The sequence below is a fragment of the Myxine glutinosa genome, chromosome 1 (assembly GCF_964187855.1).
Source record: "Myxine glutinosa chromosome 1, kmMyxGlut1.1, whole genome shotgun sequence".
Taxonomy (NCBI): Eukaryota; Metazoa; Chordata; class Myxini; order Myxiniformes; family Myxinidae; genus Myxine; species Myxine glutinosa.
In genome coordinates, this window is record NC_136261.1 from 161,671,086 (window position 1) to 161,692,597 (window position 21,512).

At 49.5% G+C, this 21,512-nt stretch overlaps 1 protein-coding gene across 3 annotated transcripts in view; it reads left to right on the top strand.

The window, feature by feature from the left end:
- Positions 1-50: 50 nt before the first annotated feature.
- The window catches only part of LOC137430718 (uncharacterized), a 148,152-nt gene continuing 126,690 nt past the window's right edge, over positions 51-21,512 (top strand). The window contains exons 1-2 of one of the 3 annotated variants that reach the window (XM_068121497.2): positions 51-475; positions 15,409-15,473. In XM_068121497.2, coding sequence (XP_067977598.2) covers positions 79-475; positions 15,409-15,473 — 462 coding nt within the window. In that variant the 5' untranslated portion in view covers positions 51-78. The remainder of the gene's footprint in view (positions 476-15,408; positions 15,474-21,512) is intronic. The other 2 variants (XM_068121509.2, XM_068121503.2) reach the window with 2 other exon arrangements.

Here is a 21,512-nt window from a genome sequence, read left to right on the forward strand (position 1 = left end):
AATCGAAGACGAGCGGCCAGCACGTACGGCGCAGTTACGTCATCACGCAAGTACAGTTCGTCGAAGAAAGCCGGCAAGATGGCATACAGCATGGACCTGCTTTCCGATCGTGGTGCGGTGAGCAACGGAAAAACGCTATATTGGGAGACGCACCAAGTGAGAGCTTTAGTCAGTCTTTGGACGAATGAAACCGTTCAGCTGCAATTAAGAAACTTCAGACGTAATGAATTGGTATACTGCAGTCTATCAGACGAGCTCGCCAAGATTGGCATTCGTAAAACGGCGCAACAATGTCGAGAGAAGTTAAAGCGAATGAAGCAGGAGTACAGACGGATTAAAAATCACAACATGCAAAATGACGTTGAATTTAAAACGAGCGAGTATTACGATGTGTTTGATGCGATGTTGGGACACTTGCCCGAAGGAAGGGGCATTCTTCAGCCTGGGACAATCGCAGACACGCAATCTACAGAAGGTAAGCCATTTACAACCTACCTGTCCTTTGTTAATGTTATCGCAAGATGAAGATGTATCAACTGAGCATCCGTAGCGTGGCTGTGGTTCATTTTCTCTCTTAGTGTGGAAATTTTTGTTTTGTGAAATGTAATTTGATTAATGAAAATTTTCATTCGTGATTCGTGAAATCTAATTATAATTAGTTAAAAAATTTACAACGTAAATTTGCATCTATCACGACTCGTGAGCACATCATCCGCCGGATCTAGTTAAAGCGCTTTCCCGTCTGCATTTAAAGTTGTGGATATTAATGAGCCATATTGTCCAAGCTTGCTTGGATATGATAAATCTGTTTTGATCAATCTGAGGGTCATGTGATTTTTTTCCTCGTGTTTTGGTAGCTACGTCACGTGTTTGTGTTTGGGCCATTGGTAATTGAGGAAGAAGAAGAGGCGTGAAAAAAGATGGCGGCCGGAGAAAATGGCGTGGAGGCTCTAGCTTTTATTTCCCAATCGATTGCAGGCCAGGGAATCCCATCAAGTAAAGGCATTAGTCACCATTTGGGCTGCGTGTCCAAAAAGAATTATGGTCTTACAGACGTGTTGCTTGGGTTTTCACCAAAATCTCGGAGGAATTTACAGAACGATGGTGCAGAGAGAAATAACAAAAGATGACAAAGACTATAATTCGCAAAATGGCTCCGACGTGAGGAATAACACATTATGATGGTTTTAAATCGATTTTTGGGAACGGTCCTGCAAGCACGGGAGTTGGAGGTGGTTCAGTACCCATGATGCAGTGCGCTGTCGCCATATTGGTTGGCAAGCTAAATAAGCGAGAAAAGGTACACAAGTCCAAATAATCAGTTTAACCTTGTAAGATAGGTTAGTCAGGATAACGAGATAAGCGTGCTGTATTGTAGAGCTGCTGAGGCCATCGTTGCCATGGAAATGAATACAACCAACATCGGTTTGATTATTATATACTAGTATAAAGCCCGTCAAAAGAAGGGTTGCAACAGTTTTTGACGGTACAGCCATGTGAGCATGCCAAAGTCTGAAGTATGGGCATGGGCCTCGTGTCAGGGATGCTTATATCAGCTTTATTTGTAAGACATCCTCCAGATGTAAATGAACACTCGTTTTACTCTGTGCGCATTGCACATCACGTGCAGCAAATTTCACCTCCCTGTGCCTTGTATTTATTGTGATGAAAAAAATATGCTTCTGTACACCTTGAGGCTCTTCTTTTGGGTCTTCGGAGTCCTTGTGGTCTTTTGTGTCCTCTGAGTCATTTGGGTCCTTGGGGTCCTCAGTGTCTTCAGCATCTTTTGTGTCTTTTGAGTCTTTTGGGTCCTCTAGGTCTTTTGAGTCATTCGAATATTTTGGGTCCTTGATCTGGATCTTTGGGGTATTTAAGGGTCTTCATGGTATTTTGTGTTTTAGGGGTAATTTGGGTTCCACTGGGTCTTCAGGGTCTTGAAGGGGCTCCAGGGTCTTTTCAGTCTTTTGGATTGTTTGGGTCTTTAAGGGTCTATGGGTTATTTTGGGTCTTTTCGGGCTGCTGGGTCTTTTCGATTTTTTCGTTCTTCGGGGTTTTTGGGGTTTTCTTGGTCTTTAAGGGTCTTTTGGATATTTTGGATATTGTGGTCTTTTGGGGTCTATTAGGACTTCTGGGTCTTTTCGATCCTTTCGGTCTTCATGGTATTTAAAGGTCTTTGAGGTATTTTGGGTCTTTGTGGTCATTTGGGTCTTTAACAGTCTTCATAGTCTTTTGGGTCTTCAGGGTCTTTGTGGTCTTTTGGGTCTTTGTGGTCATTGGGTCTTTAATGGTCTTAGGGTATTTAGGGTCTTTATGGGTCTTCGGGTCTTTTGGGTTTTTGTGGTCTTTTGGATATTTAAGGGTCTTGGTGTCTTTGGGGGTATTTTGGGTTTTCAGGGACATGTCGGTCTTTTAAGTCCTCTGGGTCATTTTGGTCCTTGGGGTCTTCAGGGTTTTGAAGGGTCTTTGGGGTATTTTGGGGGTGTTTTGGGTCTTTGGGGTATTTTGGGTCTTTGGGGTATTTTGGGTCTTTGTGGTCTTTTGGGTCTTTTGGGTCTTTAAGGATTTTGGTTTTTTTGGGGTCTCTGGGGCTTTAAGGGTCTTGGGGGTCTTTTGAGTCTTCGTGGTCTTTTGGGTCTTTAAGGATTTTGGATTTTTTGGGGTCTTTGGAGTATTTTGGGTCTTTATCAGTCTTCAGTGTCTTTGGGGTATTCAGGGTATTTTGGGTGTTTGGGGCCCATTGGGTCTTCAGGGTCTTTTGTGTCTTCTGGGTCCTTGGGGTCTTCTGGGTCCTTGGGGGTCTTCTGTTTCCTTGGGGTCTTCTGGGTCCTTGGGGGTATTTTGGGTATTTATGGGTCTTCAGGGTCTTTTGGGTTTTTGTGGGCCTTTGGATATTTAAGGGTCTTGGTGTCTTTGGGGTATTTTGGGTCTTCAAGGTATTTAAGGGTCTTTGGGGTATTTTGGGTCTTTGGGATATTTTGGTTTTTCATGGTCTTTTGGGTGTTTAACAGTCTTAAGGGACTTTTTGGGTCTTCAGGGTTTTAAGGGTCTTTGGGGCATTTTGGGCCTTTGGGGTGTTTATGGGTTTTCGGGGCTTTAAGTGTCTTCGGGGTCTTTTGAGTCTTCGTGGTCTTTTGGGTCTTTTAGGATTTTTGGGGCCATTTGGGTATTTGGAGTATTTTGTGTCTTTATCAGTCTTCATTGTCTTCGGGGTATTTTGGGTGTTTGAGGCCCATTGGGTCTTCAGGGTCTTTTGTGTCTTCTGGGTCCTTGAGGTCTTCTGGGTCCTTGGGGTATTTTGGGTCCTTGGGGTATTTTGGGTCCTCTGGGTCATTTGGGTCCTCGGGATTGTTTGGGTCTTTTGGATCCTCGGGGTCTTTTGGGTCTTCCGGGTATTTTGGGTGTTTGGGGTCCATTGGGTCTTCAGGGTCTTTTGGTTCTTTGGGATATTTTGGGTATTTGGGATATTTTGGGTCTTTGGGGTCCATTTGGTCTTTTCAGTCTTTTGGGTCTTTGGGGTCCTCAGGGTATTTTGGGCCTTCATGGTCTTTCACAGTCTTCAGGGTCTTTTGGGTCTTTGGGGTATTTTGGGTGTTTGGGGTCCATTGCATCTTTGGGGTATTTTGGATCTTCTGAGTCCTTGGGGAGTCTTCTGAGTCCTTGGGGAGTCTTCTGAGTCCTTGGGGAGTCTTCTGAGTCCTTGGGGGTATTCTGAGTCCTTGGGGGTGGAGGTCTTCTGAGTCCTGGGAGGAGGGGGGGGGGGTCTTCTGAGTCCTTGGGGGGTCTTTTGGGTCCTTGTGGTTGTTTGGGTCTTCTGGGTCCTTGGGGTCCTTGGGCTCTTCTGAATCTTCATGGTCTTCATGGTCTTTTGTGTCTTTAACAGACTACAGGGTATTTTGGGTGTTTGGGGTTCATTGGGTCTTCAGGGTCTTTTAACCGGTTGGCACAGTCGTGTTCAAATATTGCCCCTTTAAACATCGCCTCCCCCACCCCCCATTCCTCCCCACTCAAATCTCTCCTAAAGCACTACTCAGTCTTTAAAACCTAGCGTTGTCAAGGGACACACACACACGGACACACACACGGACACACACACGGACACACACACGGACACACACACGGACACACACACGGACACACACGGACACACACACGGACACACACACACACACACACACACACACACACACACACACACACACACACACACACACACACACACACACACACACACACACACACTTTTATATGGTAGATTCGTATACTGTATAATGGAGCTGTGTGTCGGTGCGGACTGTCCTTCATGGTATATCGTGTTTGGGGGCACAGTAACTGCAGTAATCCCTTGCTTTTGTGCCTGCTGTGTTTTTCTTCGTGTCTGCGAGAAAGAGATGGAAAGGCTAGTTTGTGTAAACAATTTTCATTCGCACGCGCGCCATTCATTCCCTCTCGGTGACACGCCCCGTTCTTGTCGTTAAACACCTTTCTGATTGGCATTGGCTGAGTGGATGAACTCGATCTATCCCGTGAGCCTTTGCGCGGCGTGTCGACTCCAATATGTTGTCCGATACGGCGAAACAAACGTCAGTCAGTTCTTCAATTTAGACGCGATCCCTGGCTCCAATTAAACAAAGACAAAAATCTCCTCTGTAACTTATGTATTAAAGAGAAGAAAAGGGGTCTCACTAAAATCCGAAATGGAGCGAAATGGACCTCAAAATAACCAATAACTTCCCAATAGCCTACACTTTTCATTTCATTTCATACACAACATATTAAACCAACCTCAATAACATCCGAAATGGATGGTGATTCAGTAGTAAAATTAAATGTTAAAATACTGATCTAAAACAGGTGAGGAATGAATAAAATGTAATTGTAGCGGCTGCCGCTGGGTTTTCACAATCGCCTTGCACCTATCAAGGACGCGGAGCGATCACCATGCCGGGCTCGTCCAGGATGCCCGGGCAGGCTCGCCCATAACTTGCCAGGCCGCAGCCAGGACGCTGGGCCACGCCCCCTGGCGCCGGGCCTGGGCAAACGCTCCGGGATAATTGGTATATATATTGCTGCCCGATAAACGGGTTTTCAGTGTGCCTGAGTGTTTGATTTCATTAAAGCAACTCGGATGAATTCTAGCTTTTTGTCGCGTCCATTCTTCCGATCGACGTGGGAGCCCCAGCTCCTTCATTGGTGACCTATCGACATGGACACGGCAGTCGCCCTTAAACTGCCTACCTTCTGGGAGGCTCACGCGGCGGTTTGGTTCGCGCAGGCGGAGTCCCTGTTCGCCCTGCGAGGCGTCACGGCCGACGACACCCGCTTCCACCATGTGGTAGCTGCGCTCGGGTCGGCTACCGCGGCCCGCGCCCTGAGCCTCCTCGAAAGCCCGCCAGCCGCTGACAAATACGGCGCGATTAAGAAGCTGCTCCTCGATGCTTTCGCCCTCCCATCGGCGGAACGCGCACGGCGCCTGCTCGAACTGCCTGAGCTCGGCGACACGCGCCCTTCCGAGCGAATGGACTACATGCTTTCACTGCTCGGCGAGCACTCTCCGGCATTCCTGTTCCGGGAGCTGTTCCTCCGTCAGCTGCCTAACCCGGTACGCCTCGCCCTGGCAAGCACGACGATCACAGATCCCCGGGCCCTTGCCAGAGAAGCCGACAAGATCTCCGCCGCAGGACAGCGCATCGCAGCGGCGACATGGGACCCACCGCCGTCCGACGCAACACCCATGGCGCCCGAGCACCCGGCACGGTCGACGGCCGAACTGCCGACGCAATTGGCGGCCGCTCTACCGAGCCGACCACCTCCAGCACGACGACCGAGGCCTCCACCTGACCAAGCGTGGTGTTACTATCATGCCAGGTTCGGACAGAAGGCCCGGACATGCCGACCCCCGTGCACCTTCGGCAGGCCGGGAAACGGCCGGGCCGGCGTTCATTACCAGCCATGAGCGCCGGCCACACAGGCAACTTACTGTTCATCACGGATAAAGCGTCCGGACGGCGCTTCCTGTGCGACACCGGCGCCCAACTGAGCGTCATACCCGCCTCCGACCAGGACAGGCAATCCGCGGTTTGCGGCCCCTCCTTGGTTGCGGCCAACGGATCGACTATCCGCACCTTCGGCCCGCGCAACGTCACCCTCTGCTTCGGCGGCCAACGCTTTGCTTGGACGTTTGTAACCGCCAACGTGCCCATGGCTCTGCTAGGCGCCGACTTCCTCTGCGCACACGGACTGCTGGTGGACGTCCAACGGCGTCGTTTAATCAACGCTGAAACCTTCAGCTCCCTGGTATGCACATTGAGCAGCTCCGCGCCGACCGAGCTGGCATGCACCGTCCCGGCGGCGAACGAGTTTGCTCGCCTGCTCACGGAGTTCCCGGCCCTCACGCGGCCGACGTTTTCGGCCGTCGCAGTACGGCATGGGATCGAGCACCACATACCAACCACGGGCCCGCCGGTCTACGCCAGGGCCCGCCGCCTCGACCCAGCCAAGCTCGCCGTAGCGAAGGCCGAATTCGACGCGTTGGAGCACCTCGGCATCGTGCGGCGCTCCGATAGCGCGTGGGCCTCGCCACTGCACATCGTGCCAAAGCCGGGGGGTGGATGGCGCCCGTGTGGCGACTACCGCCGTCTCAATGACGCTACCACCCCCGACAGGTACCCGATCCCGCATATCCAAGACTTCTCCGCCCGTCTGGCGGGACGGGTCATTTTTTCGAAAATTGATCTCATACGGGGATATCACCAGGTACCTGTCAGGGCGGCCGACGTCCCTAAAACGGCAGTCATCACGCCGTTCGGCTTATTCGAATTCTTGCGGATGCCGTTTGGTCTCAAGAACGCGGCTCAGGCGTTCCAGCGCTTGATGGACGGCGTGCTGCGTGACCTGCCGTTCCTTTTCGTTTACCTGGACGACATCCTCGTCGCCAGCACGTCCCGGGCCGAGCACCTCCTCCACCTCCGAACACTGTTCGGGCGCCTCAGCGAGCACGGCCTCATCGTCAACCCGGCCAAATGCCACTTCGGCACGACGGCCGTTGATTTTTTGGGCCACCACATCACCAAGAACGGGGCCGTGCCGCTGCCAACCAAGGTCGAGGCCATCACCACGTTCCCGCGTCCCCGCACCATAAAGGCCCTGCAGGAATTCCTGGGAATGGTGAATTTTTATCACCGCTTCGTGCCCCGCGCTGCTCAACTCATGCGGCCCCTCTACGAAGCCCTCCGGGGCAAGCCGGCCAAGCACGACATCGCCTGGTCCGCAGCAATGGATGCGGCCTTCCAACGCTCAAAGCGGGCCCTCGCCGACGCAACACTGCTCGCTCACCCGGTGCTCAATGCTCCCATCGCCCTCACCACGGATGCCTCCGACTACGCGGTGGGCGCCGTACATGAGCAATGGGTGAACGGGGTTTGGCAGCCACTCGCTTTTTTCAGCCGGCAGCTCCGGCCGAACGAGCTCAAATACAGCACATTTGACCGGGAGCTCCTCGGTCTACACCTGGCCGTCCGCCATTTCCGCCACCTCCTGGAGGGCCGACCTTTCACGGCGTTCGTCGACCACAAGCCGTTGGTTTACGCCATGGCCAAGGTCACGGAGCCATGGTCGGCCCGCCAACAGCGCCACCTCTCCGCCGTGTCGGAGTTTACCACGGACATCCGGCACGTCGCCGGCAAAAACAACGCCGTGGCCGACTGTCTTTCCCGGGCCAGCGCGAACGCGGTCCACCTGGGCGTGGATTTTGCGCTTATGGCGGCGGACCAAACCACCGACACCACGGTGCAAGCCCTCCGGGCGGCGGACACGGGCCTCCGCCTGGCCGACATCCCCTGCGCGGACACTGTCCTGCTCTGCGACGTCTCCCAAGGCCAGCCTCGCCCCATCGTGCCCGTCACCTGGCAACGCCGCATCTTCGCCTCCCTCCACGGCCTTTCCCACCCGGGCCGGAAAGCTTCCCAGAAGCTGGTGTCGGCGCGTTTCGTCTGGCACGGCCTTCGTCGGGACGTCCGCGATTGGACCAGCACCTGCACGGCCTGCCAACGGGCCAAGGTCCACCGACACACCCAGGCCCCGCTGGCACCTTTCACCGTGCCCGAACGACGTTTCGACCACGTCAACGTGGATCTGGTGGGCCCCCTCCCCCCGTCACGGGGGTTCACACACCTGCTCACCATGGTGGACAGGACCACCAGGTGGCCGGAGGCCGTTCCCCTCGTCTCCACCACCACCGCCGACGTGGCGCAGGCTTTCATCGCCACCTGGGTCGCCCGCTTCGGCGCACCGGCGGACATCTCGTCAGACCGCGGACCACAGTTCACCTCCGAGCTGTGGGGCGCGGTCGCCCGCAACCTGGGGGTCAAGCTCCACCGTACTACGGCCTACCACCCCCAAGCAAACGGGTTGTGCGAGCGATTCCACCGCTCCATGAAGGCCGCGCTCATGGCCGGCCTTCAAGACGGCGGTTGGGCCGACCGGCTGCCGTGGGTCCTTTTGGGCCTTCGCACGGCCCCCAAGGAGGACCTCCAGGCATCCACCGCCGAGCTTGTCTATGGCCAGGCGCTACGCGTCCCGGGCGAATTCGTGCCCGACGCTACCAGTCCCTGGTCCGCAGCTCACCAGCGCTCGGACCTCCAGGAGGCCGCCCGACGGTTTGCCCCCGTGCCAACATCCCGCCACGGTGACCCCCAGTCCTACGTCCCCCCAGCACTCCGCACAGCGGAGTATGTTTTTGTGCGTCACGACGCACATCGGTGGCCACTCCAGCCGCCGTACGACGGGCCCTTCCGGGTGCTGCGACGGGACGACAAGTCGTTCGTCATCGACATCGGCGGCAGGTCGGACCGGATTGCGGTGGACCGCCTCAAGCCGGCGCACGTGGACGTCGACCACCCACCACGGGTGGCCCTTCCGCCGCGGCGAGGCCGCCCCCCGTCCACGGTGCCCCCCACTCGACCGCCCACCACCTCACCGGACCCCCTCCCACGACCCGCCAGGGGTCGCTTCGGCCGGGTCATCAGGACCCCCCTCAAATTGACCCTGCCGGTGCAAGTCGATTCTGGGGGGACGTGTGTAGCGGCTGCCGCTGGGTTTTCACAATCGCCTTGCACCTATCAAGGACGCGGAGCGATCACCATGCCGGGCTCGTCCAGGACGCCCGGGCAGGCCCGCGCTCAACTTGCCAGGCCTCGGTCGGGACGCTGGGCCACGCCCCCTGGCGCCGGGCCTGGGCAAACGCTCCGGGATAATTGGTATATATATTGCTGCCCGATAAACGGGTTTTCAGTGTGCCTGAGTGTTTGATTTCATTAAAGCAACTCGGATGAATTCTAGCTTTTTGTCGCGTCCATTCTTCCGATCGACGTGGGAGCCCCAGCTCCTTCATAATGTTAATTAAGTACCCCTAACCCTAACAACCCTAACCCTAACCACCCTAACCCTAGCCCTAACCCTAACCACCCTAACCACCCTAACAACCCTAACAACCCTAACAACCCTAACCCATTTCGGATGATTTTGAAGGTCCATTTCGCTCCATTTCGGATTTTGAGTCCATTTCGGATTTTAGTGAGACCGGAAGAAAAGTAATGTCTTTACCGCCGGCAAAGAGGCTGTCAAACCCAAAAGGACGACATGACAAATCACTCGAAGTCCTTGGAGCACAGGGCAGCCTGTGAGCATATCTGTTCTGCAAACACTGTCCAGGATCGGTCGATAGCAAAGGATGTTTTTTCCAGAAGCCGAGCATGAGTTAGCTCCTTCCAAACATAACTCTTTAATCAATCTCCATATGCTCCACGTAAGTGAATTTTGGATATTTTGTCACGCACGGTACCTTATTGGTGTTATATGAGCGAATGATTACTTTTATTCTTTCTTCCTGCTTATTTCTTCCTTCCTCCTTTTTCCTTCATCCTTTCCTTTTTCATTCCTCCCTTCCCTTTTCATTCCTCCTTTCCTTTTCATTCCTCCTTTCCTTTTCATTCCTCCTTTCCTTTTCATTCCTCCTTTCCTTTTCATTCCTCCTTTCCTTTTTCATCCCTCCTTTCCTTTTCCATCCCTCCTTTCCTTTTCCATTCCTCCTTTCCTTTTCCCCTTCCTCCTTTCCTTTTCCCATCCTCCTTTCCTTTTCCCCTTCCTCCTTTCCTTTTTCCCATCCTCATTTCCTTTTTCCATCCTCATTTCCTTTTTCCTTCCTCCTTTCCTTTTTCCTTCCTCATTTAATTTTTCCTTCCTCCTTTCCCTTTTCCTTCCTCCTTTCCCTTTTCCCTGCCTCCTTTCCTTTTTCCCTTCCTCCTTTCCTTCCTCCTTTCCTTTTTCCCTTCCTCCTTTCCTTTTTCCCTTCCTCCTTTCCTTTTCCCTTCCTTCCTTTCTTTTTTACTGCCTCTCCTTTTCCCTTCTTCCCTTTCTTTCTTTTCTTTACTTCTTCATCCTTCCGTCTTTTTTCCATCATTATTATTATTATTATTATTATTATTATTATTATTATTATTATTATCATGCAGCGTTTGGATTCATGACTACAGTATATGGTAATTAGATCTGATTTAACTGTATTTTGAATGACTCCAGTGAAGAGGTGCATGATGGTGGTAGCCGGTTCCAATGACAGAGTGTCCGGCGAAATAAACAGTCTCAGTATCAGGTGGTCGAACACATCTTGGAACTAGAATGGCACTCAGAGAGCATACCTCCGCCTGGTTGGCCCTATCACTCAATTGTGAAGAATCACTTGAAAAATTAAATAATTCTCATATCCGAATCCATATTCAGATCTTCACCAACATCAAATCTATTTGTCCTTGTCAGACCCCCAACCGGTCCACCAAGTTTTGTCCAAATCAGTCCACAACTTTTTGAGATATCCTATCTCCCAATGGTGAATAATCACTTAAAAAGTTATCGGAGCCAGATCCGAATCCGGATCTTCACCAAAATATAATCATTTGGTCCTTGTCACACGCCACATCTCTGCCAAATTTCGTCTGAATCCGTCCAAAACTTTTTGAGATATTTTGTTCACAGACAAACAGACAGGGGTGAAAACATAACCTCCATCCACCTTTGGTGGTGGATTCATGACTGGTGGTAGCCAGTCATGGCTACCACCACCTTTGGTGGTGGAGGTAAGAAGCACAGAGATCTTTGAGTTCTTGCATCAGCCTGTTTGAAACACTTGAACTTGTTAATGTTAATCTCCACCAAGCCATTGTTGGTCTAGAACAAGCATGTTAACCCTGTTGGCCGTTGTCCTCCAGGAGGGTGATGGCCTGTGCTTTACCATCTCTGAATCGATAAATGAGTCTTTGTGGACGAGTCGTCTTTGTTTATCAACGTGGCACCTTTAATGTTCATGTACTAACGTAGTGGTACTCTCGATTGTGGGAAACCTGTGGCTAAACCTGTTGTGGCGAATACAGAGAATCTGCTCTTCAGCCACTGTGGCTTTCTTTACTTCCAACGAACAAAATTTACTTGGCATTGCCAAGTAACAATGAGTCGCTACCTGACAGGAATATGAAGAGAAGGGGTGGGAGGGGGGGAAGGGAAGGGAACGGAAGGGAGAGGGGGGTGGGGAGGGGATGGGGGAGAGAGAGGAGGGTAAGAGGGAAGGGAGAGGGGCGGGGGGGAATTGCTAGATATGGTAAATTTTGTCAGATTTCACTCCAGATTTCGACATTTATTTGGTCTACAGGATCCAATCCTCATATCCGAATCCAGATTTTGATGATATGCTTCAATTATGTAATTTTATCAATGACCATGTTTCCAAGGCAAGGCATGTTTGAATAGGCCGAAACAAAATGGAGGCTTAAGCTTAGCAGCAGTTCTGACTGCTAAAAAGCATTACTTTGTTTTCTGGGTGGACAGCACAGATGAAGTACATCAAACACAAAAACGTCAACCACTAAGATTTACCTTTAAATTGTCTTCTATAAATGTGAAAATCAAGCAGCAAATCAGCGAAATGTGGAAACCACTGAGAGCAGACAAAATGTCGATTTTACATTTGCAGTGATATAATTTGACATGGCGGACATTTGATTTAAGTTCCAAACACGACGTTTGATTTTGATTGTTTTTTATTAAGTATATTTTTACAGGTGTATTAATATAACTATTAATACAATGAAAGTATATCGCACAAAAATGTTAGTCAATAAAAAAAGGGTAAGTAAAAACAAAAAGGGAGCTCTTTCTACTGTAACGCCATGGCTTGCAAAAGCAGCCTGAATAGCATTCACCAAGTGGTGGTTCACCTCTTTAATCATATTCAAAAAGGGTGTTATGACACACCCAAACGTCCCCGCCCTTGTAACTAATTAATTAAGTACACAGGCATTTCTCACTCCATTTGTAGAGCCCTCGCCAACCAAGCGGCTTAAGCACTCCAGCAAGCACTCCAACAAAATTGGTGATAAGGAATGGCTGGCTTGGCAAGCGATAGCAAGCTGATTGCTTCTGGTTGAAATGGCCGGTAAGGTAATGTTCGGAACACTACCTCGTAAATACTTTAAAATATACGCAATCTGGGTCCATCATCGAGAGGGAATTTTAAAAACAGATCGTAGGTACAGTGGAGTGCTACACAATTTTTTTTTTTTTTTTTTTTTTTTGTATACTGAATCGAGGCTCGTGAAAGAGCTGACATTTACTACACAAACAAATCAACCAGACAGACAAAATATATAAAAAGAGGGAGCGGAAGACAAGATGGGGAGAGAAGGGGAAGCACACAAACACTTGAGAGCACACAACATTGAGAGCAGGGAGATGTGTGGGAGGGAGAGGGCTTGGGGGGGAGGAGGTGTGGGAAGGAGGGGGGGGGGGGTGGGAGAAGTATGAAACACAAGGACACCACGGACTTCCAGGACAGAAGTTGGTATTTCAAAAAAGTGGAATTGGGGTGAAATTAGCGGGGGTAGAAAAGATCAAGGTTTTGGATGGGGGAAGATAAGAGATGGTGGTGAACAGCTGTTTTAAAGACCTGGAGGGTGGAGTGGGATTGAAGAGAGTGAGGGAGTTTGTTCCAGAGGCTGGAGAAAAGAGGAATGAAGGAGTGAAGGTGAGCAGAGAGTCTTGATTTTGGCAGTTTAACCATAAGAGGGTTGCAGGCAGATCTTGTGCGACCTGTAGGAATATTTGCGGGACAGAGCCCAGAGAGAGCTGGGGGGGCAAGGCCAGAGAGGAGTCGGTAGAAGACGGAAAGACCACCAACCTGCCTGCGGTGAGTGAGTGAGAGGCCCTTGGAGTTAGCTTCATCGCGGGAGATTCCAATGATTCTGAATGCTTTGGTTTCAACAGCGTGAAGACGAGCTAGGTGTGAGGCAGGAGCACCAGCCCAGAGGGGAGAGCAGTATTCCATTGAGCTGCGGATGAAAGCCTTGTATGTGGTGAGGAGCTCAGGTGTGCCAAGGAAGGACTTCGCACGACGGAGGATGCCCAGTCGGCGACTGGCTTTGGAGGCCAGATTTGAAATGTGGTTTTCCCAGGAAAGATCATCTATCTTTGATCATCTAAAGATCTTTGATCAGGAAAGATCAAAGATCATCCAGGAAAGATCTATCCCACAAAAGTATGAATTAAGTTAACAATGATTATTAAGTTAAATTTAAAAAACGAACCCCAGAAGGAGAATGACAGCCTCGCTTAAATAAATGAATACATACACTTAGTTATCAAAATCACTAGATATGGTAAATTTTGTCAGATTTCACGCCAGATTTGGATACTTATTTAGTCTACAGGATCCAATCCTCAAAACCGAATCCAGATTTTGATGATATGCTTCAATTATGTAATGATTAATCAATCGTGTTTCCAAGGCAAGGCACGTTTGAATCGGCCAAAACAAAAGGTGGCTTAAGAACCCAGTGAGTGGTAGTGGGCTGATCAAGATGGTGGGCCGCTATATTGGTAAGGCTTTTTCGGGTTTTTTCTTATGAGCACCTCGTTAATCATCTTCAAAAAGGGTGTTGTAACACAACCAAACACCCAGTTTTCATCATTGCAATCTGTTGGAGGTCCAGGTTTGTGCATGCAAAGTTTGGGGCCGCTAGGTTTCATGGTTTTGGAGTAATGGAGGAGACGGACGGACACTGCCTTTTATTATTATAGATGTGAGGTAAAGATAATTTGTTTGTGGAGCCTAGTAACCTATTAAATGTGATTTGCATTCCTTTACCACTCTACTTTCCTCCACTGTTTGTATCGGATGCATTTCGTAAATCTGACTTGTTCGTGTTTAAATAGCAAGTGTCTTCTGGATACAAGCTTGTTTATCATGGCTTACTTACTTACATCCCTGGAACAGAGATGAACAGTATTTAATCTTATTCTCATTATTATCTATGGAATATAGAATCGTTTTCGATGTTTGGATGTTCTGTTAGCATGGTTGACATCATCAGTTAGTCAAAGTTCTCCCCCACCTTCACGTCCCCCCCCCCCCCCCTCCTCCTTTATTGCCGCTGGAAAGGCAATGACAAACTCCCCAGTGTATTCCTTGTCATGAGACTGCTTCGGCAGCACTGACACACTGGAGATGTTCTAAAGTTTTGCATCAACATTGAGATGCACTATATTTATCTTTTTGTGTTTTAATAAAAACATAGTGTGAAAATTTGGAGACAATTGCTTTTTAAGGAATCCTGTATCTGCCAGTTGTTCTCTCGCCAGGTATGTTGGCTCTCCAAGTAGTTACTAAGAGTCGTCGTACAAGGTAAAATCTATTACTGCTATGAAATTGTTTATCATTAAATAGGCTGATGGTATGCTCATACATGGGTGTCCTGATTATTACTGCAGGTAAGCTGAAAATACACCTGCCCTTATCCTCGAGGATGGTGAGCTTTGGGGGGGGTACTGTACTTCGTTTTTGTAACACTTTAATTAATTTTTGTGTGTCCCCACCCCATGCACCTCTGCTCCAGTCCCCAGTCCACATGCTCTGCCCCTGGTCCGTGTTAACCCCTCTTATGTTTGCGTTTCCTCCCTCCCCTTCCAACCCTGTGTGTGTGTGTGTGTGTGTGTGTGTGTGTGTGTGTGTGTGTGTGTGTGTGTGTGTGTGTGTGTCCGTGTGTGTGTGTGTGTCCGTGTGTGTGTGTGTGTCCGTGTGTGTGTCCGTGTGTGTGTGTGTGTGTGTGTGTCCGTGTGTGTGTGTGTGTCCGTGTGTGTGTGTGTGTGTCCGTCCGTCCGTCCGTGCTGCGTTCTCCCATTACAATAACTTCTTCTCTCCTTCTGGAAGGGACGTTAATGAGTCTCTAAGAATGTTATAGCGATGGGTAGGTAGCTCAAATCAGGAATTCTTGTTTCATATGGTGTGCTTCTGAGTTGTTCGTTTACGACGTTAAGATCGCTGGTCCTTGTGGTCAGGTGCTCCAATTCTTGCCATCTTCCTTCTAGGTGATGTATGGGGCAGTCTTGCACAAGATGATCTGCTGTCTGGAGGAGGCCACATTCACGGTCTGGTGAGTCAGCAAGGGCCCAGGAGAACATGTTGTGGTGAAATCTGCCAACACCCATTCAGCGTCCGTTAAGGCAACACCATTCCTTCCTAGGCAGATCACAACCAGGGGGCTTGGTGGAACAGGGAAGGTGTTGTAGACCGACTTCTGCGTTGGTAGGTATGCCATTGTTTCATCTACTGCGTGTTTGTTCAGGCCATCATCTGCACTGTGATATAGGTTTGAGCAACTCTAGGATAGGGATTGTGGCTCTTCAACCTTTTTTTTGATGAGGGGGGGGGGGGGGGGGGGGGGAGCGACAAGTTCTGTGAAACTTGTCAAATGTGATGGATGGATGCATGCAAGGACTGGGAGGTAATGGGTGCAAGTAGGGTTTTTTCACATCAACCTTAGTGTTGTGCCTTCCCCATGTGGACACGTAGTATTCTGCAGGGAATTGTACCAGGGCAAGTGTTGAGGTGCTTAAAAAAAAAAAAAAAAACACCTTTAGAGGCCATTTTTCCCCGCGAAGCGGGGGTTGGCCTTTTTCGGGAACCGTGGTTGTTGTGGTTTTTCGGTCCCCTTTTTGAAGCAATGTTTTACGGCTGGATGCCCTTCCTGCCGCCAACCCTTTTTGCCGCCTTTAACGACAAACAGGGAATTACCAGTGAACTGGTACTCAATTAGCCGACCTCGGAAGGATGACAGGCTGAGTCAACCCCCCTGGCGTTAATTCAGCAATCGACCGGGATTCGAACTCAGGATCCTCGGATCCTAAGCCGGCACCCTAGCCGCTAGCCCAACACCAGGGTATAAAGCTGAGGTGCTTAAGGTAGTGAAATCAGCTCCCTAGTCATGGCCAACCTGTCTGTAGATAAGGTTACCTCTAGCAGCTGTTTCCCTGCTACCCTCTCTGCATACTGCCTGAAGGCCAGGGACCAGTTCATCTGCACACCGAGGTATGTAGGAGCATGCATGAAGGGAAGCCAGATGTTGTTTAGCTTGACTTCTATCTGCCTGTCTGCATTTAGATCACTAGGGCGTGCCCATACGTGGGTGCAAAAAAACATGCGTGCAAACAACAACAACAAAAAAAAACTTTGAAACCACGTGGCAGTAACGACCACAGAACCCCCCCCCCCTCTATTTACATGAAATGGTTTGGTCCATTCGCAAAGCCAAAGCGAACGGCTTGCGAGTACGGTAGAACCCCCCCCCCCCCCTCTATTTACATGAAATGGTTTGGTCCATTCGCAAAGCCAAAGCGAACGGCGAACGGCTAAATCGCCATAGCTCGGTAACTACTTCTCCGATTAATATGAAACCTTGAAAAGGCACATCCTCAGGTCCCCAGCAATATACCTGGCAAGTTTCAAGTATATCGGACCCGTGGTTGTCGAGAAACAGCGGTCACAGACAAACAAACACACAGACACACACACAGACACACACACAGACACACACACAGAGATTACTGGAATTATAGATAGACTAGGGCATGCCCGTACTATATATATATCTAAAATTATATCCCCCCCCTCTATTTACATGAAATGGTTTGGTCCAAAGCGAACGGCTTGCGAGTACGGTGACAATCCCCCCCCTCTATTTACATGAAATGGTTTGGTCCAAAGCGAACGGCTTGCGGAGTTTGGTAAAGAAATCGCCATAGCGTGCACAAACGCGCAGGAAAGCGAAAGAATCGCAAATTAGTTTTAATTAGTTTTAAAACATAGTTTAACGCCAACATAGTTTGCCAACGTGAAATAAATGAATACGCTCTCAAATGTGCCGTCCGAGGCAGAGTCTGTTCGGCACGTTCGGCACACGTGATAGCTCGCTGCTCTCTGATTGGTTGAATCGTTTTTTGGACATAGCTCGGTAACTACTTGTCCGATTAATATGAAACCTTGAAAAGGCACATCCTCGGGTCCCCAGCAATATACCTGGCAAGTTTAAAGTATATCGGACCCGTGGTTGTCGAGAAACAGCGGTCACAGACATACAAACATACAAACATACACACAGAGATTACTGGAATTATAGATAGATAGTACATATCCCAATCAGCTTTTCTGAAGGTCCAGTGCTTGGCAGGTAAGGTAGGAGTGGAAGCAGCTCGGGGAGCATACTTTATGAGAACTGTGTGGTGGTGAGTATTTGTATTTGGGAAGCGTACGAACACAGTCCTTTGAGGGGTGGGTGAGGAGTTAGACTTCCACCAGGCAAGATCAAGGTTGGTCAGGTGTGGGCACCCCAGTGGCTTGAGTAGAAAGTCGCAGGTTCTGTCTATCAAAAAGCAACTGGAGGTCGGATTGGGAGGCCCAATCACACAAGGTTTCACTGTCAAATTGATAGCGAATCATCAGCAATCAATGAAGATGGAGAAAATAAGTTAATATTTTTGGCTTGCCGGTTTGCTCTCCTAAATTTCATTCAAAGATACTGCAATTTTGACAGTCTTACTGAGTGTACGCTATTGTTTTTTTTTGTTCTTGTATTCGAATGTAATGCAGTTTCTTTGCAGCTTTGCTTAGTTATACGAGTGACACTATGTTGCATGTCACATTTATTATACGAGTAAACACATTCCCTACAGGAGCAGCAGAAAGGGTTATGTTATTGTCCTCTCTGGGGTATTGTTACGTGCTCCTCCCCGAACCCCGGTCACGGTGTACCTCCGAGCCCCGAAAGGAGTCACGGCAGAAAGATGTGTTGTTATGTGTGTCAATGACCAATAGTGAAACCACACCAACCGATTGTTACCAAAAAACAAGTATTGTATTAATGTCACACAAGAATAATAGCACAAGTACAATATACTTTCAATTGCACAACCAAAATACCATATAATTCCTATGATGGTACCATCAGTTTCTTACTCAATAACTCACTGTGCTCCACGTGAGCGAAAATAACATTCCCCAAAGTCTCTGTCCCGGCACCAGGCCAAAGTCGATCCACACTCCTGTGATCACAAGTAACAGGTCGTATCCAGACCAGAATCCAGGTCGGCTGACAGTCAACGCTGCCGAAGAGGCGCAAAGGTGCACCCAAAATGCGACTGGGAAATCACACCTTCGGGTATGAATGTTCAACGGCTCCCAAACGGAGGACCGCAAATTCCCAATCGAAATCCACGTTACACACGCAAACCAGGCTAATGGCTGGGTGCGGTGAAATGGCTGGAGCGAGGTGAAAAGGCTGGAGTGATGCGAAATGGCGGGAGTGAGGCGAAATGGTGGGCGGGCCCGTAATGGAGGTGTACCTGCTCTCCAACGATTCTCTTCGGAATCGACCGCAAAACCTGTCACGCAGGTTTATCTGTCACAGCGATCACAACTCTGTCACAGGAATCCCTTTCCCGGGAAAACCAAAGTTCGCTCGTGACCCACGTTCGCCAGCGTCTGCTCAAGACCTCAAAGCAGCTCGGCTTTTCTTCCCGACCTTGCTTGCTCCGCTTTTCGCTTCCTCCTCTTCTTCCGTTTTCACCCGATCCGGTTTCCAGTTTCTTTTAAAACACTAATTTTTCACCTTTTGAAAACAGTTATCTCCATTTCACTTAAACGATAACAACAAGTGAATCCTCTTGGATTGCGCTGAGGTTCGGGCTTGGAATTTCTAGGAGGAAGTATAATTTGTATGCAATGAAAGTACATGTAATATGGGATCGAGTAAGATCGAGTAAGCTTCACCAGTGCGCGTGCGCGAATTTACGTCACGTCGGCAGCGAGAAGGCGTTCCCCAACACGAACCAATCAGGAACTGCCACGCCCACTTATATGATCTCCGAATTCCTGTGACAGGAATTAGCGTTACACTGGCTGGAAGTCAATCGCTAAAGGCGCTTCCTCAGCGCCAATCACCAGTGCGCGTGCGCGAATTTACGTCACGTCGGCAGCGAGAAGGCGTTCCCCAACACGAACCAATCAGGAACTGCCACGCCCACTTATATGATCTCCGAATTCCTGTGACAGGAATTAGCGTTACACTGGCTGGAAGTCAATCGCTAAAGGCGCTTCCTCAGCGCCAATAATAGTACATGGAACCAAAAATGCTTACAGTGGATGAAAACCACAATGACGGAAGTGACGAATCCGTAACAGTATGTAGATTACAGTAGAACTTGGCTTGAGTCCATTAGTTTGTGGTGTATGCGATAAACATATAATGCCTCAAAAACGTGAGGATTCCTCCCTCTCATTTTTGTGTCAAACAGCAGTAGCGACTGTTAAAAGTAATCATACGTGTTTGTGGTCTATAATTTTTTTTAACTTCCATTAGGGTGCCTCATGATATACCACGATAAGCTATTTATTCACGTTAACACGGCGCTTGTTCAAGGAGGAAAAACACTTGGGATCGGGGATATTATTCATATTGATAAACTCGTAGTTTTGTAATAATATTGTTACGGACACGACTTAGATGTTGCTTGACCGAGCGGAATGGCCGCCGTGTTCGCACAAGTTACCCGATTACACTCGAACGTTGGCCGAATCGCGCTATGCTAAATCAATGAAGGAAAGGACACAACGGCTGGGTTTAAATGACACGACACCAGGGGTACAGTTCTCAAGACCTCCGGAGGAGGATATAATATGGGTTATGCAGAACGTTTAGATTACACGGCACAGAGGTACAGCACAGAAAGATGGGCACTTATACACGGTCTTATCTTAGCCCTGACAGACCACAGACAAACGGGACAAGACTGACTTACACGGGGATTGATGGCAGGGGAGGGCAGGCAGTCGATGGCTCAAGGTGCACCTTGGCTCAGGGGCAGAATCGACTCGGTCCGGTCCAGAGATGCGGGAGGTATCTCTCAGCGCTAGGAGGTGGCGTCCTTTCTTCTTCGTAGCTGAGGCGCATCTGACGTCACCTCCGTCTTCCTGCGCATATCCAGCGGGGAGTGACACGCCCTCGGCTCGTTAGCTCCGCCCCAGATGGAATCGGTCCGCCGCTTCTTATTGGGTGCGGGGGGTTACCGGGCTCCGCCCTTGACGAGGAGCTGACAGTGAGCCCCTGTGTGGTAACCCCGTCGGAGCACATGGTCAATGGCGGCTAACCAAGCCGGAGTGAGGACGCGCACTCCCCGCACCGCTGTTGTTGTTGTTGGTGTTGTTGTTTCATGAGGAAGAGATGCGGGGAGGTATTGGGAGGTCCTAAACTTACTACTGGTGCCATACAATCACATTCTGGTGCAACGAAGAGTCAGAATTAATGGAAACGAGTCCTTAACTGACATAGACTAAGAATAACTAGCAAGATGTCCTATAGTTGTCTACGTGAGATGCGGTGAACCTGGGCACGACATTTAATGGGGGAAAAAGGGGAAGGTCGGGGCTACAGAGTGTTGTTTACAGACAATGGGACTAGGGAATGGGGGATTGGGGATAGTTGGGGAGTATTGGGGAAATAGGGGAATATTTACAAGCGGATATGGATGGAGGCCAAATCCCATATCCGCAACATTGCACCCTTCTCTACCTCGGGGCGTCCCGACCCGATAAATTTTTACCTACGTTAGTGTGGCACTCAGATGTAGTTCCCTCTACTATTAACTCAACCCTGAGTGCGACAGTTTTACAGATGTTCACAAATGAGTAAATATGTCCCCCTGCGACGTTGCACCCTTCTCCTCACAGAAACACACCCACAGGATAACCGAATCGTGGAAAGAATCCTCAAACTAAACATACAGCCGGTAGGGAGCATTATTTACACAAGACTACACTGATATTTACACTACGATCCAGGACCTGTTTTTGGAGGAACACATGCAGATGTTATGCATAGAGAGAGAGCACGCATGCCAGCATCGATACACCAACCCACGAGTGCTCTGTGGCCTTACGGCCTTTAATAATGTGCAGAGCACCCCATCCAAGCACCAAAAGCACCACCCCATAACACAGTCAGCACCATCTGGTGCACCAATAAAGTGTTCGATAGTCGCCGGTGGTGTCGCAGCCGGCCGATGTTCTGCCGCTGGTCTTGCCTTCATATGGTGTACTTGGCCTTCTGGCTTCTTTCAAAATTAAAGAAAGGCGCCAACCG